The sequence below is a fragment of the Ahaetulla prasina genome, chromosome 2 (genome assembly GCF_028640845.1).
Source record: "Ahaetulla prasina isolate Xishuangbanna chromosome 2, ASM2864084v1, whole genome shotgun sequence".
Taxonomy (NCBI): Eukaryota; Metazoa; Chordata; class Lepidosauria; order Squamata; family Colubridae; genus Ahaetulla; species Ahaetulla prasina.
The window spans coordinates 135,039,210-135,055,593 of record NC_080540.1 but is presented as its reverse complement, the minus strand read 5'-3'; the positions used below and the strand labels follow the sequence as shown (position 1 = coordinate 135,055,593).

The following is a 16,384-nucleotide window of genomic DNA, read 5'->3' as shown; positions in this document are numbered from 1 at the left end:
TGTATAGCCAAAGGATGGGCTCACAGAGAACCTCATGCAAAGAGAGCAACTAACCTTCAGGTTGAATCTTTTGTGTTTTCTACTATATTATACTATACAATATTATAATATATTGTAATGTAATGTATTATAATGCATTAATGTATTATAGAGATAATATGGTTTGAATGCTAGGCTATGAATATGATGCCTGTATGTTTAAAGGTATTAGCCATCTTGTCTCCTACCTATAGATTAAGCTAGATATTTTCATTGATAGATTTATTTATTTAAATCTTGGTTGTGCTTTTTTTTTTAATGAAAAGATATCAAAGCCCTTCATTCTTTGTTCATTTTTTATAAAAGACAGGAAGACTATCTTAAGTTTAAGGGAATAGTGGAGCATTGCTTTCTCAAAAATATTGGGTCAGTATAATGCCGTTCAACGTGCTTCTTTCCATTAGGTATGATAGAAACAAACTGACCTTAAAGGATATCCACAACTGTCAGTATGTTGCCTGTATGAACCCAACCGCTGGATCCTTCACTATTGATTCCAGGCTCCAGGTATCTAATTGAGGGAGATGTGGTACTTTGGTGATTTCAGTCAAAAATAAAATTTTTGACTAAACTGTAAGCAGAAAAAGTGGGAGGCCTAAGTTTAGAGGGTTTTTTTGCTATTGTTGTTGTTAAGAGGCCTACCCAGCAGCATTGCAAGATGTTGTACATTGTGTTTTGTTATAGAGGCACTTCTGTGTGTTTGCGGTGAGTTTCCCAGGTCAGGATGCTCTAATGTCCATCTACAGTACTATCTTAGGACAACATTTGGCCGTTCGGAATGTCCCAATGGTTGTCCAGAAGATTACTCAACAGCTTGTTTCTGCAGCTCTGGGTAAGTACTGCAAAAAGCAGCGTGAACTAAAGCAGGCTTTCCGGTTAATGTTCTACCTCTTGACGTCTTACTCATATTTGTAACCTGCCGGATGCTGAAGGTTTTCAGATTCAGACTTCTTTGTGCAAAGAATGTTTGGGAAATGGGGAAAACGGTTAGCCAATAGTGTATTTTTGCCTGGGGGAAAAAGTACAACTGACTGAATCACTGGGATGGAATTTTGCCTGGCATGATTGTCACAGGTACTTGGTATATGGGCTACCTCTTGTATATGGTATATATATACACTTTTAAAGGAAGAAACAGCTGCGATCACACATTGCTCCCAGAAGCAAGAAGCTGAAGCCTGAAGATGACGAATGAGACTTCGTCAAAACGTCGCCAAGACACTTCCAATTTTACACGGGAGAAAACCCGAACAACCAAAGACCTACATACAAACACCCGTGAAAACCTCAGAAAACATATATATATATATGTATATATGTGTGTGTGTGTGTGTGTGTGTGTGTGTGTGTGTGTGTGTGTGTATGTATGTATGTATGTATGTATGTATGGTATACAGGTATATGGGCTACCTGTTGCCCATCTCCTCTCATGTTCTTGGGTGACCTAAATCTACCTCTTATTAACTGGATAACAAATGAATGTACAACTGATCCAATCCATACTACACTATACAACGCTGTTACAAACCTAGGTCTTGAACAACTTGTAACTAACAATACAAGGCTCTTCATAACTTGAAACCATCTCTCTATTGGACCTGATGGACTATGTGCATACTTCTTAAAAAAACTTTCCACTAATATAGCAGAACCCCTAAGCATAATCTTTGATAAAGCTTTCACGACCAGTTCCCTTCCCAAACTTTGGTCACTAGCCACAGTCATCCCAATCTTCAAAAAAGGAGACCCCAGCTTAGTTGAAAATTACAGACAATCTCTCTATGCTGCGTCATCTGTAAAGTAATGGAATCAATTATCAACCAATCCATTACCTTCCACTTAGAAATAAACAACCTACTCTCTAATAAACAATTTGGTTTCAGAAAAAAATCATCATGTAACTTACAATTTCTCCACTGTAAAAACATATGGACTACAAATATTGATCAAGGCAAAGCAATAAATACAATCTACATAGACTTCTGTAAAGCTTTTGACTCAGTAGTACACGATAAACTTCTCCTAAAACTAAAATGCTACGGCATCTCAGGACCCCTCCACAATTGGATAACAGCTTTCCAGTCAAACAGACAACAAGTGGTCAAAATTGGCAATGCTCTATCAAATTCTGTTCGTGTCAAGAGTGGCGTTCCTCAAGGTAGCGTTCTTGGACCAACACTCTTCATACTATACATAAATGATCTTTGTGACCATATCTCAAGTAATTGTGTTCTCTTTGCTGACGATATCAAACTGTTTAACACTATCGACAATACATCTACCATTCAAAAAGACTTTGATCTTCTAACCGCTTGGTCTAAAAATTGGCAACTCCAAATCTCAACCAGCAAATGCTCAGTCTTACATATTGGAAAAAAGAACCTAAACACTAAGTACATGCTTGATGGACATTACCTTACAGATGACCCCCACCCTGTTCAAGTCTTTGGAGTTTTCATATCAAATGATCTAAGTGCCAAAGCCCACTGTAACTACATAGCAAAAAAGGCTCTAAGAGTTGTAAACCTAATCTTGCGTAGTTTCTTTTCCAAAAACACTACACTACTAACCAGAGCATATAGAACATTTGCTAGGCCAATTCTTGAATACAGCTCGCCTGTCTGGAACCCACACCACATTTCTGACATCAATACAATTAAACGTGTCCAGAAATATTTTACAAGAAGAGTTCTCCACACCTCTGAAAACAACAAAATACCTTATCCCACCAGACTTGAAATCCTAGGTTTAGAAAACTTAGAACTCCGCCGCCTTCGACAAGACCTAAGTTTAACTCATAGAATCATCTATTGTAATGTCCTTCCTGTTAAAGACTACTTCAGCTTCCATTGCAATAATACAAGAGCAACCAATAGATTTAAACTTAATGTTAACCACTTCAATCTAGATTGCAGAAAATATAACTTCTGTAACAGAGTTATCAGTGCTTGGAACACATTACCTGACTCTGTGGTCTCTTCTCATAATCCCAAAAGCTTTAACCAAAAACTATCTACTATTGACCTCACCCCCATTCCTAAGAGGACTATAAGGGGCGTGCATAAGAGCACAAACGTGCCTACCTTTCCTGTCCTATTGTTTTTTTTCTTATATATATATGCTTATACTTCCTTATATTTCCTCATATATATGTTTATATACTATATAATCATTTTGTGTGATGGTTGTGTATATTGTTGTGACAAAAATAAATAAATAAATAAATAAATAAGTACTTTCTGCCTTGGATGCTTCTACATCATTATCATTTGTCTTTGGAACTGCCATCTTTTGTTGATTCGGGTTTATTCAGGTTCCACTTAGCATGGTCAAATTACTCTAGTTAGCTGAGTTTGTAGGTATTTATGAATCCTCTAATCCCAGTTTTAGTTAGATAAGCTCTGCTGTAACTTTTCAGACCTGTTCCTATTATAATTTAAAATGAAATGCGACTGAAGCAAAAGAATTGTAAAACTGATAAGGGTTTGCAAGAATCTGTTTGGAGATCAACCCATTCCATTGCTTTTTGTTGATCTTGACTGAGGAATTAATCATGAATAACCTGTTTCTTATCCCAAGCAACTCCATGCTTTTTTTGTATGATTATGGCATGTTTCTCCATAACAGGTTTACATCAAAAGATTACATCAACATTTCTTCCTACGGCCATAAAATTCCACTACGTTTTCAATCTCCGGGATCTCTCAAATATATTCCAGGTACAATATCATTTTTGTATTTTGGTATCTGTGAATTTTCCAATACCTTGGAATAAAAATGGCACAAACCACTTGTTTGTGAACCATTTCCTTGAAGCTATATTATAATAAATGCTAGAAATTGGGAACTCAGTTTTCTTGAGATGTTCAGGGTTTTAGATTTCACAAGTCACAGTCAGCATGGTCAACATGTAGTAAGAGATGGTAAAATTAGTGGGTATAAGGAGGAACCAAGTTGATACCTCTCATATACGTCTTTTGATTCAATTTAATAAAACAAAATTGGCCAAATGAACTAAACCTAGAGGGTTTCCTTTGTTCAAATTAGTATTGTTACAATTGCTAATTTGCCCTATTAAATTAAAGAAAACAGCCTTAGAATTAGAGTGCCTTATGAATTATTGATTATCAATGGTCACTTCTACAGGGCTTCTGTAAGAACCAAGATGTCCCTACTCAGGCTTTAAGTTTTCTGATATTATCTTGCCTTTTAGAATTTTTTCTTATTATAGTTCTTCCTTTATTATGACTGCTTATTGTATGACCGGTATGAATGTATACAACAGATTTTTTTTAACACTGGTACCCTCCATTTTAATCCTTTATATCTAGAGGGCTCTAAGTTGAAATGAATAGAACAGAACAGAACAGAATAGAATAGAATAGAATAGAACGCAACACAACACAACACAACAATGTCCCGATCCAGGAAAAGCTGGTATATATTATGATATCATCTAGAATAGCTTCCTTTGGCAGTCTATCATCTCTCTTAAGTCCAATATCAACATATAAAAGCTATGGTGAGCAGAAAACCATTTTGAGTTCATTTAGAATGGCTGAAGTTGCTTTTGCCTTTTATAATCCTCTGAATATATCTTTCTTCATAATGCATATTTCAATTACTTAGTCATGGCCTTCCACATAAATATATTGAAAGATAAATCTATATACAAATAACCTGAGAAAACATCAACTTCTCTCCCAATTCTTAAAATATGTTTTGCAACCATCTTCACTGGTGATTGTTTGCATATAATTTTTGCATATATATGAATAAATATGTACTTTGCTAAAATTTACAACTTGACATAGATTAAAATATATTTTCTGCAGCTGGTTACCTATACAACAGCATAGTTAATAACTTTACTTTTACTTTACAGAGGTCTGTATATCTAAGAATCAAACAAGGAATTTATTTATTTTTATGGCCCTTTCTTGTCTGAGTTTCACTGATGTGGCATCGCAAACACAAGGGCCCAAGTTAGATTAAGGGATACAGTACAACAATATACTACCAAATTAGTTGTTAGTCAAGGGTATGTAGCTTGGAAACAATATCTATATTAAAAGATTGAGCACAATCCTTTTCTGAGAAAGTATTATCATGACAGAACATTTTTCACCGGCACTCATATGGAGGCTGCAACAATGGAAGAGGACCAAGAAATAAGAAACCGTGGATCTTTTTGAGATAATTGGAGATGGACCATGGGAGTATATTGTCAAGTATTGGTTATGATGCATCTTTGTCCTTAGTGGGGATCGGAATGAAATCCATCTCCCCATCTACACCCACATACTGATATGTATATAAGGTAGTAGAAGGGAGAGAGATAAAGAGAGATTCGTACTCAGAATATTATTCAACTTTTCCCCCTTTTTTTGTTACCATCTTTACTGTGCTTATTATCATTGTGCTTACAAGGCTCATTGTGTCAATTTCAGCCTGATCATTTTAGATCAAAGTAACTACAACCCCTCATTTCTTAAGACCTTCAAAAATGTCAGAGAAATTTCACCCAAAAGATATACCCGCAATTTCAGCCACAATATGCTCAATTCCTTCTCAGTCAAAAGCAAACATAGATTTGAAGTCTGCAGATTTATTCCAGCTTGGTTCATATAGGATTTTAAATGTCACCGGGGCAGAACCCTGTTCCCGGCTTCCTTCTGCCTCTGGGAGTTCTTTTCTGTCGTGCCCTTTGAGAATATTGGAAACTAATCACCAGATTTGGGGCCGGGTGGGGCGGGGGGGAATGGGTAATATAACGGTGGCCTTGGAAAGAAATGAAATATTGTTATAGAGATGGACTGCATTAAAGATGCTCTCAGAAAACAGTGGCAGAGGGCCTGCCTTAGTAACATACCCAGGAGAAATCAACTCTGATCTTTTTGTCTCTGCCAGGGACTCTTGTTCTCCACTCATGAGTGCCTCAAAATACCATCAGATCTGGTCCGGCTGTGGCTGCATGAAGCAGAGAGGGTTTACTATGACAAACTTGTGGAAGATAAAGATCAAGAGACCTATATCCGGGTCATGATAGCAAATTGCAAGAAATTCTTTGAGGTAAAGGAACTGTGGATGCTACTTCTCCACCTCCACCCTCTTCTCTTTCTCCAGCTGAGATTCAAAAGTGATTTTGGACTCAATCAGAATCTACTTTTTAAATATTAGTAGTTAAACGTTAATTAATCTGATATAGGAATGTGCTTGCTTTAAAAGACCATATACAGGTTTTCAGAGGCTTCATTGAATTTGTTGTTGTTGTTAGTTGCGAAGTCGTGTCCAACCCATCGCGACCCCATGGACAACTAATTCATTGAATTAATTGAATTAGGAACTCAGCAAAGAGCCGAGCTCTCAGGTCCTAACTAATTTCTCTTGTGCCAAAATGTCTCTCCAGACTTTACATGCAGGCTAGCCCTCAAGAATTAATCCCAAACATTGTCTTAGATGTTTCAAAATAAATCCAAGATTAAAAAGTAGCTGATGAGTGGATAGAAGGTAGCTTCAGTTTATGTTGGATTCTTTTATTTTGTTTTGCAGGATCTGGGTGAAAATATTATCTTTGCAAAGCCCAACATTTTTTGCCACTTTGCTCAAGGCATTGGAGATCCAAAGTATTTGTCTGTTTCCAATATACAGAGCTTGAATAAATTGCTTGTGGAAGCCTTGGATAGCTACAATGAGGTCAATGCAGTGATGAATTTGGTAAGTGAAACTGGAGCTGAGCCAGAGAGAGAATACTGCTGCTGAGCACACAAAGCAAGGATAAACTAACTGATACCCGTACTACAATTTCCATAGTCTTTAGCAATAGCAATAGCACTTAGACTTATATACTGCTCTCTCTGAACAGTTTACAATGTCAGCATATTGCCCTTAACAATCTGGGTGCTCATATTACCGACTTCGAAAGAATGCCAACCTCAAGTCCCATCAGGATCAAACTCCTGGCTTGGACAGAATTTGCCTGCAATACTGTATTCTAACCACTGCACCACCACAGCTCATTAACTACAGTATGGTGGCTTAGAGGTATAGCAGTTCTAGCCTAAAAATTAAACATTTGGAAGAGAAAAAGTTGCTTCTTTCTAGTAAAGGCATTATTTTTTATTTAGGTTAGTCTTTCTTATTGATTTTATTTCCTGCTTCTTGGAGCTGGAACAAGCTCTTGCATCACATGGAAATAACACAGCAACCCCCAAACCATAGAAAGATGCTTCTGGTCATAGCATTCACCGATGAAAGAATTAGGCACAAATTAATGCTAAGCATAATAGGCTACATCACATCACCCAAACATCCTTAGGCCCTAACCAAGTAGAGTTTTCTTTTTGTTGTTATTGTTTATTTCCTTCTTTTCTTTCCCCCATTACAGTAATCTCATAGTTAATGAATTTTGAGACAACTTTGAATAATGCTGTAATTTTACAGGCACTGCTAAATTTTGGGGGCTCCAGGTCTTTAAAAAATGGAATAGGGGAAAAAAAATCATGATTCCTTGGAATCCTGCCAAATATTCATAGTTTAAAAAGTTGAGGGTAATGAGGATGAAATTAGGGTTTGGAGATGGTGAGTAATTAATAGGCACAACCATGAATTAGATGATGTAAATTGGAGGATGGGTCAGTGGCCAAAATAGAAATATTGTATGGACTGTTTTTATTCCCAGAATCCAGAAGCATCAATTAGAATATGGTTCAGATTAGGATGAGAATAAATTTGATGCTGCAATGAAGGTTTAGTCCAAAAAAAGAAAGAAAAGGCTACTATTGGCTGGGGAGGGTGAAACAAAGTGAATGGAACTCGGCAGAGCCTCTGTGTTTTATTTTGTTTTTCTTGTCGGGGGGTGGAGTCAGGGCTCTTAAATATGTTGCCCTATCTTGAGGATTATCCTCAAAAAATCCTCAACTTTTGCTTTGTTCACCATTTAAAATGCCGCTCAGCTTTGTCTGCCTGGCCCTCTTAAGGAGAGGTAGAATTTAATTTTATTGTTTTGGTCTTCTCCATTTTGTTGGGTGGAAATCAGGAACAGGCCTTCTTTGTCTACTGCAGGTGCTGTTTGAAGATGCCGTGTCCCATGTCTGTAGGATCAATCGCATCCTAGAGTCCCCGAGAGGCAATGCTTTGCTCGTGGGAGTTGGAGGCAGTGGCAAGCAAAGTCTGTCTCGACTGGCTGCCTATATTAGCTCCCTAGACGTCTTTCAGATCACTCTGAAGAAGGGCTATGGCATTCCAGATCTCAAGGTGAGGACAATTTGTTCAGGCATATATTAGCAAACTTCAAAAATGGTACAAAGAAGCCTAACATTGAAGATAAATGCTGGGTCCAGCTCAGTAGTGAAATCCAATTTTTTTCCTACCGGTTCTGTGGACGTGGCGTGGTGGGTGTGGCGTGGTGTGGCTTGGTGGGTGTGGCAGGGGAAGGATACTACAAAATCCCCATTCCCTCCCCACTCCTGGGGGAAGGATATTGCAAAAACTCCATTCTCACCCCACTCTGGGACTAGCCAGAGGTGGTATTTGCTGGTTCTCCGAACTACTCAAAATTTCCGCTACCGGTTCTCCAGAACCTGTCAGAAACTGCTGGATTTCACCTCTGGTCTAGCTACCTGACAAATTATACATTGTAACAAACCAACATTTTTGAGTTTATCATTATAAGTTTATCATTATCATTATAAGGGTGACTTTCTGGGGACCATTGGGGAACATGCTGGTTATTTTCGCATAAATTTATTAGCAGAGACAACTTTGGGTAAGGTTTATTCTGAATCAAAATCAAAAACATTTGCACAGTAATACTTCTTCACAAAATATGACTATGATTTTGGAAATGGAATGTTGCTCTAAACATCATTAACCAGCTTTCATAATACTGCAGAAAAGTTTTCTACATCAAATTCAGCATTTTTTAAAATTGTTCACTTTTGAAAAGAAATAGAAAGGATGCTAAACTGACAAGTATTTGTTCTGTGATTTAGGCTGATCTGGCTTCCCAGTACATCAAATCTGCCGTGAAGAATACCCCTACCGTTTTTCTTATGACAGACTCGCAGGTTGCTGAAGAGCAGTTTTTGGTTTTGATCAATGATCTCTTGGCATCTGGTGAGATTCCAGGGCTATTTCAGGATGATGAAGTGGAAAATATTATTAGCTCCATGAGGCCTCAGGTAAAATCTATGGGCTTGCCAGATACTCGTGAAAACAGCTGGAGATTTTTCATTGACAAAGTCCGAAAACAGTTAAAGGTAAGAAGTTGGATGAGTTCAAATTCTATTCAGCCACAAATTGTTTTGGCTAACCAGTTACCAGGTTCAACATACTAGCTTACACAAGCATATGGTTTGTTGGTTTGTGCAAAGCATTATGAAAGGAAGGCACTGGGGTTTGTAAATCATGGTTTATGGGTTAACAATGAGCAAACACTGCCTTTATTCACAGCCTAACCTACAATACCTCACAAGATTATATATAAGCTTACAATTATATATACTGTGTGACAAAATAAATAAATAAATAAATATTTTGTGAAGATTAAAGTGAAAGAGATGAAAGATGCTCTCTACCTTGTGCTGTTAAAGAAAAAGTCAAATGCGTGTATAACTAATAATATCTAAATTAATATTCTTTATTATTGCATGACTGATGGAAGGAGAGAACATTTAATCTTTTGAGTGGGGCTGTTGATGTAAAAAAAATAATAACTTAACTTTTGTGTCATGTGGCAAGATGAAAATGCTTTAGTCAACATTTGGGTATTGTACAAATGAAGATAGGAATATCTACAGTAGCCGTTCTAATAAGGAGAGTATTTTTCAGGTGAAAAGATATACAGAGATTTACAGGGATTCCCCAATAACATTTCAGTAGTAAAAGCTCTTAAGTAATTAATAGTAGTGATTATGCACAATGATGAGTTTTTACTCCCTCCCCAGGTAATCCTATGTTTCTCTCCTGTGGGATCTACTCTCCGTGTGAGAGCTAGAAAATTCCCTGCTGTAGTAAACTGCACAGCTATTGACTGGTTTCACGAATGGCCTGAAGATGCCTTGGTGTCTGTCAGTGGAAGGTTCCTTGAGGAGATTGAAGGAATTGAGGTATGCATCCATTTTCAAAAATAGTAAACACTGTGTTCTTGCAATATCTCTTGGCACTAAATAGAACTATTTTTTTTGCCAATGTTCCGTTATGGTTTTGGAGTTTTTCTGCCTAGAACTTTTAATCCTGATTTTTTTCAAATGGCATTCTCTCTATCTCTTCAGACTGTGGTGAGCAACCTATCCTCCCCTCCCAAACCTTAATGACAATCCCCAGAGCCAATCTAAGCTTTGTCACTACATTGTCAATGTTAATATGATAGACTGAGGTTGAAAATCCTTTCTGGTTCTACTCAGTTTTGGGATGCAGACCAAGTGAAAAAGAGTTCATTTTTGGTAGATGGCATCACGTGTTCAAAGTTGCCTGGATTCAGAAACTAAGCAGGATCAGGTCACTAAGAAAGATCACTGTGTATTTCACAATCAACCATTTTTTCAGCAATTTATAAAACAGTTGACAAATATATATATATATATATATATATATATATATATATATATATATATATATATATATATATATATATATATATATATATATATATGTAGGTCTTTGGTTATTCGGGTTTTCTCCTGCGTAAAATTGGAAGTGTCTTGGCGACGTTTAAGTCTCATTCGTCATCTTCAGGCTTCAGCTTCGTGCTTCTGGGAGCAATGTGTGATTGCAGCTGTTTCTTCCTTTTTAACTGCTAGTGGGGGTTTGAACTGATTGGGTGGGAGCTTGGCTGTGCTCTGATTGGATGGGGTTTTTTTTGTGCTCTGATTGGATTGGGGTGTGAATGAGACTTCGTCGAAACGTCGCCAAGACACTTCCAATTTTACGCGGGAGAAAACCCGAATAACCAAAGACCTACAAACACCCACGAAAACCTCAGAAAACATATATGTGTGTGTGTGTGTGTGTGTATGTATGTATGTATATGTATATGTATGTATGTATATGTATGTGTGTATATATATATATATGTGTGTGTGTGTGTGTGTGTGTTTGTTTTCTGAGGTTTTCGCGGGTGTTTGTATCTAGGTCTTTGGTTATTCGGGTTTTCTCCCACGTAAAATTAGAACTGTCTTGGCAATGTTTTGGCGAAGTCTCATCTTCAGGCTGGTGTTTACAGCTTCATGCTTTAGGAGCAATGTGTGATTGCAGCTGTTTCTTCCTTTTAACTGCTAGTGGGGGTTTGAACTGATTGGTTGGGGGTTTGGCTGTGCTCTGATTGGATGGTGGGGTTGGCTGTGCTCTGATTGGATGGGGGTGTGTTCTGTTTGGGTGGGGGTTTTGGTTGTGCTCAGGTTAGTCCGAGTTGCAGGGGAATTTGAGTTGGTGAGCTGCATTGTTGTTGTTTGGCTTTGCGTTTGTGAGTGTGGGTCTTGCGTCATTTCCCACCTACCAGCTATTTGGAAACCCGCCCTTATCAACAAATGAGTTCCTAACATGAAGAATGATGCAAGACCCACACTCATGAACGTGAAGCCAAACAACAGCAATGCAGCTCACCAACTCAAATAAATGTTAGGGACTCGTTTGTCAATAAGGGTGGGTTTCCAAATGGCTGGTAGGCGGGAGGTATCATCTCGTTTGTTCATGCTGTGTGGGCGTTTTTCTATCTCGATGGCTTCTCTGATTATTCTGTTGTTAAAGTGTTCAGTTTTGGCGATAGTTCTGGTCTTTTTAAAGTCAATATCGTGTCCTGTGGCTTTAAGGTGTTGGACCAGGGAAGAAGTTGGTACCTCTTTTTTGACTGAGTTCTTGTGTTCTTCAATGCGTGCACTTATTCTTCTGTTGGTTTGTCCGATGTATGTGGTGGGGCAGGCGGTGCATGGGATTTCATTCCTCCCTAACACGAGGAATGACACCAGACCCACACTCACGAGGTCCACACAGGATGTCACCACCACACATCCACCCAGAAAGCAGACCCAAACCCAAACTGATCAGGAAGCACGACCAAGGACCAGAAGCCAGACCGCAGCTGCAACATTAGCCATTTCAAACCCCTCCAATCCATACATACAGCAGACAGACACCCACTATGAAGATGTAGCACGACCACAAACACGAAGCCAAACAACAGCAATGTAACTCACCAGCTCAAATCCCCCTGCAACTCAGATTAATCTGAGCACAACCAAGCCCCCACCCAAACAGGACACACCCCCAGCCAATCAGAGCACAAAAAACCCCCATCCAATCAGAGCACAGCCAAGCTCCCACCCAATCAGTTCAAACTCCCACTAGCAGTTAAAAAGGAAGAAACAGCTGCAATCACACATTGCTCCCAGAAGCACGAAGCTGAAGCCTGAAGATGACGAATGAGACTTCGTCGAAACGTCGCCAAGACACTTCCAATTTTACGCGGGAGAAAACCCGAATAACCAAAGACCTACATATATATATATGACAGATTGAATAATTAATTATATATGATCAGGTTGGTGCAAATTCCTAGCAACCATCTAGATAGATTTTCTCCTTTTCCTCGCCTAGTCCTTCAGGCCTTCCAACAGTGCATCTATTGCCCACTGTAACTGAACTTGTTCACCTTGTTGGCCATCTTCTTCTCTTTCCTTCTACCTCCCCAGTATTACACCTTTTTCCAGAAAGATGGATCTTTGCCTAATGTGTCTGAAATCAGATAATTAGAGTCTGGTTGTTTGTGCCTCAAGTGAGAACTCTGGTTTGATTTATACAAAGATCCATTTGTTTATTTTCTTGGCTGTTCAAGAGTCTTCAAAAGTCTTCTTAACACCAGCATGTCATTTTGAAAACCTTTATTTTGCTCAGAATATTTGTTTCAGATAATCATTTAAGATATAAAGCAGTGCTTCAAGAGTAGCCATCTTTGATCTTCCCAAATTTTATTAGAGTTGAGGCATTTCCCCACAGGTACTTAACTACATCAAGTACATATCCTCCTAGCACATTTTGTATCTCCATGATGAAACCTTTTAACTTGTAGCCAGTTAGGTTTATGTCTCCTACCTTTTTGATGGTCAAGGCATGTAATGCCGGAAAATTAAATAAAATATGGAATATAGAATTATTGCATGTTTTTATAAATGCAATATATGCATTAGAATGTAATTCTTAATACATTTACTTAGAAATAAAGCCTATAGAGCATAATTTATTTATTTATTTATTTATTTTATTAAATTTCTATACCACCCTTCTCCCGAAGGACTCAGGGCGGTGTACAGCCAGAATAAAAACACAGAATATATACAATTAAAAGAATTTAAAATGAACTATTACTATACGGCCGATAATTAAAACATTTAAAAATTTAAAATATTATTAAAACCCCAATTTAAAATCAACTATTTATGCCAGTCCTGCTTGAATGAATAAATATGTTTTAAGCTCACGATGAAAGGTCCGAAGATCAGGCAGTTGACGTAAGCCAGGGGGGAGTTCGTTCCAGAGTGTTGGTGCTCCCACAGAGAAGGCCCTACTCCTGGGGGCCACCAGCCGACATTGTTTGGCGGACGGCACCCTGAGAAGGCCCTCTCTGTGAGAGCGTACGGGTCGATGGGAGGCATAAGGTAACAGCAGGCGGTCTTGTAAGTACCCGGGTCCTAAGCCGTGGAGCGCTTTAAAGGTGGTAACCAGGATCTTGAAGTGCATCCGAAAGACTACAGGAAGCCAGTGCAGACTATGGAGCAGTGGTGTTACGTGGGAGCCACGAGCGGCTCCCATTACCACTCGCGCAGCTGCATTCTGGACTAACTGCAGCCTCCGGGTGCACCTCAAGGGCAGCCCCATGTAGAGAGCATTGCAATAATCCAGCTGAGACATAACCAGAGCGTGAGTGACTGTGCATAAGGCATCCCGGTCAAGGAAGGGACGCAACTGGCGAACCAAGCGAACTTGGTAAAAGGCCCTCCTGGTGACGGCCGCCAGATGTTCATCAAAGGACAGCCGACCATCCAGGAGGACACCCAAGTTGCGAACCACCTCCTTTGGGCCCACTAACTCGCCCCCAACAGTCAGCTACGGATGCAGCTGACTGTACCGGGGTGCCGGCATCCACAGCCACTCCGTCTTGGAGGGATTGAGCTTGAGTCTGTTTCTCCCCATCCAGACCCGTACGGCTTCCAGGCACCGGGACAGCACTTCGACCGCTTCGTTGGGGTGGTCCGGGGTGGAAAAGTACAGCTGAGTATCATCAGCGTAAAGATGATAACTCACCCCGAAACCACTGATGACCTCACCCAGCGGCTTCATGTAGATGTTGAACAGGGTAGGCGAGAGAATCGACCCCTGAGGTACCCCACAAGTGAGGCACCTCAAGGACGACCTCTGCCCCCCTGTCAACACCGTCTGCGACCGGTCGGAGAGATAGGAGGAGAACCACCGATAAATGGTGCCTCCCACTCCCAACCCCTCCAACCGGTGCAGCAATATACCATGGCCGATGGTATCAAAAGCCGCTGAGAGATCTAATAGGACCAAGGCAGAGGAACAACCCCTGTCCCTGGCCCTCCAGAGGTCATCCACCAACGCGACCAAAGCCGTCTCCGTGCTGTAACCGGGTCGGAAGCCGGACTGGAACGGGTCTAGATAGACAGCTTCCTCCAGGTGCCGGGGAAGCTACCATGCAACCACACTCTCTACAACCTTCGCTAAAAAGCGAAGGTTGGAGACTGGACGATAATTACCCAAAATAGCTGGGTCCAGGGAAGGCTTCTTCAGGAGGGGTCTCACCACCGCCTCCTTCAAGGCGGTGGGGAAAGCCCCTTCAGCCAAAGAAGCATTTATAATCCCCTGGAGCCAGCCTCGTGTCACTTCCTGAGCAGCCAGTACTAACCAGGAAGGGCACGGGTCCAGTGAACACGTAGTTGCATGCAACCTCCCCAGCAACCTGTCCACGTCCTCGAGAGCCACAGAATCAAACTCATCCCAAATAACCTCAACAAGACGAGTCTCTGCCACCTCGGCTGAATCATCGCAATCATGATCCAAGCCATCACGAAGCTGAACGATTTTATCGTATAGATAACCGTTAAACTCCTCGGCTCGTCCCTGCAGGGGGTCATCCCGTCCCTCCTGTTGAAGGAGGGAACGGGTCACTCGAAACAGGGTGGCCGGGCGGTTATCTGCCGATGCAATGAGGGTGGAAACGTAGGAACGTTTCGCCTCCCTCATTGCCACTAGGTAGGTCCTAGTAAAGGACCTCACTAGTGTCCGATCAGCCTCGGAACGACTGGACCTCCAAACACTCTCTAGGCGTCTTCTCCGGCGTTTCATCTCTCTCAGCTCCCCGGAGAACCAGGGAGCCAATTGAGATCTACGCCGGGTCAGAGGCCGCAAAGGCACGACACGGTCCAAAGCCCCAGCCGCGGCCCGTTCCCAAGCCGCAACTAGTTCTTCAGTCGTGCCGTGGGTAAGATCCTCAGGAAACGGCCCAAGCTCCGTCAGAAACCTCTCTGGGTCCATCAGGCGCCTGGGACGGAACCAACGCATCGGCTCCGTCTCCCTGCGGTGGTGAGCAGCGGTTCGAAAGTCTAGGTGAAGGAGAAAATGATCTGAACATGACAACGGTTCTTTCACTATGTCTCCTAAATCCAGATCATTTACCAGAGATAAAAATCAAGTCTAGCGCGCCTCCCCCAATGTGTGTAGGGCCATCAGTTACTTGAATCAGGTCCAAGGCCGTCATGGAGGCCTGGAACTCCTGAACCACTGTTGATGACAAGCCGGCCGATGGCAAGTTGAACTCTCCCAAGACCAAAAGTCTGGGAATCTCAACCGCCACGCCAGCAAGCACCTCCAGTAGTTCAGGTAGTGCTGTAGCCACGCAGCAAGGAGCCAGGTACGTGATCAACAACCCCATCTGATTACGATGGCCCCACTTCACAAGGAGGGATTCACAGCCAGCTATCTGAGGAACAGTGGACTCCCTCGGCTCCAGACTTTCCCTAATCACAACCGCCACCCCCCCACCCCTACCCTGGGCCCTCGGCTGATGGAATGCACGGAAACCCGGAGGGCACAGTTCAACCAGGGGTACACCCCCTTCTGTGCCCAGCAAGGTCTCCGTAATGCCCATAAAGTCCGCGGACTCCCTCTGAATCAGGTCACAAATCAGGGGATTTGTTTTGCAAATGTTAATAGAATTGCTCAAAGGACAAGAAATCTTAGAAACAGGCTTTATAAAGACAAGGAAAACCTTTAGCTTTAATAAGAAAAAAGATATTGTTTGCTTAGTTACAAATTGTCCAACCTTGGGAAGGGT

The 16,384-nt window shown here is 40.9% G+C and overlaps 2 protein-coding genes across 3 annotated transcripts in view; one reads left to right on the top strand and one right to left on the bottom strand.

The window, feature by feature from the left end:
• Nucleotides 1–16,384, bottom strand: part of PGS1 (phosphatidylglycerophosphate synthase 1) — a 143,838-nt gene that overhangs the window by 24,577 nt on the left and 102,877 nt on the right. The window lies entirely within an intron of this gene.
• The window catches only part of DNAH17 (dynein axonemal heavy chain 17), a 130,121-nt gene that overhangs the window by 66,434 nt on the left and 47,303 nt on the right, over nt 1–16,384 (top strand). Inside the window, exons 48-55 of the mRNA XM_058172825.1 lie at nt 444–546; nt 724–871; nt 3,667–3,758; nt 5,950–6,111; nt 6,592–6,756; nt 8,104–8,295; nt 9,033–9,299; nt 9,987–10,148. Of these exons, the coding sequence (XP_058028808.1) occupies nt 444–546; nt 724–871; nt 3,667–3,758; nt 5,950–6,111; nt 6,592–6,756; nt 8,104–8,295; nt 9,033–9,299; nt 9,987–10,148 (1,291 nt within the window). The remainder of the gene's footprint in view (nt 1–443; nt 547–723; nt 872–3,666; nt 3,759–5,949; nt 6,112–6,591; nt 6,757–8,103; nt 8,296–9,032; nt 9,300–9,986; nt 10,149–16,384) is intronic.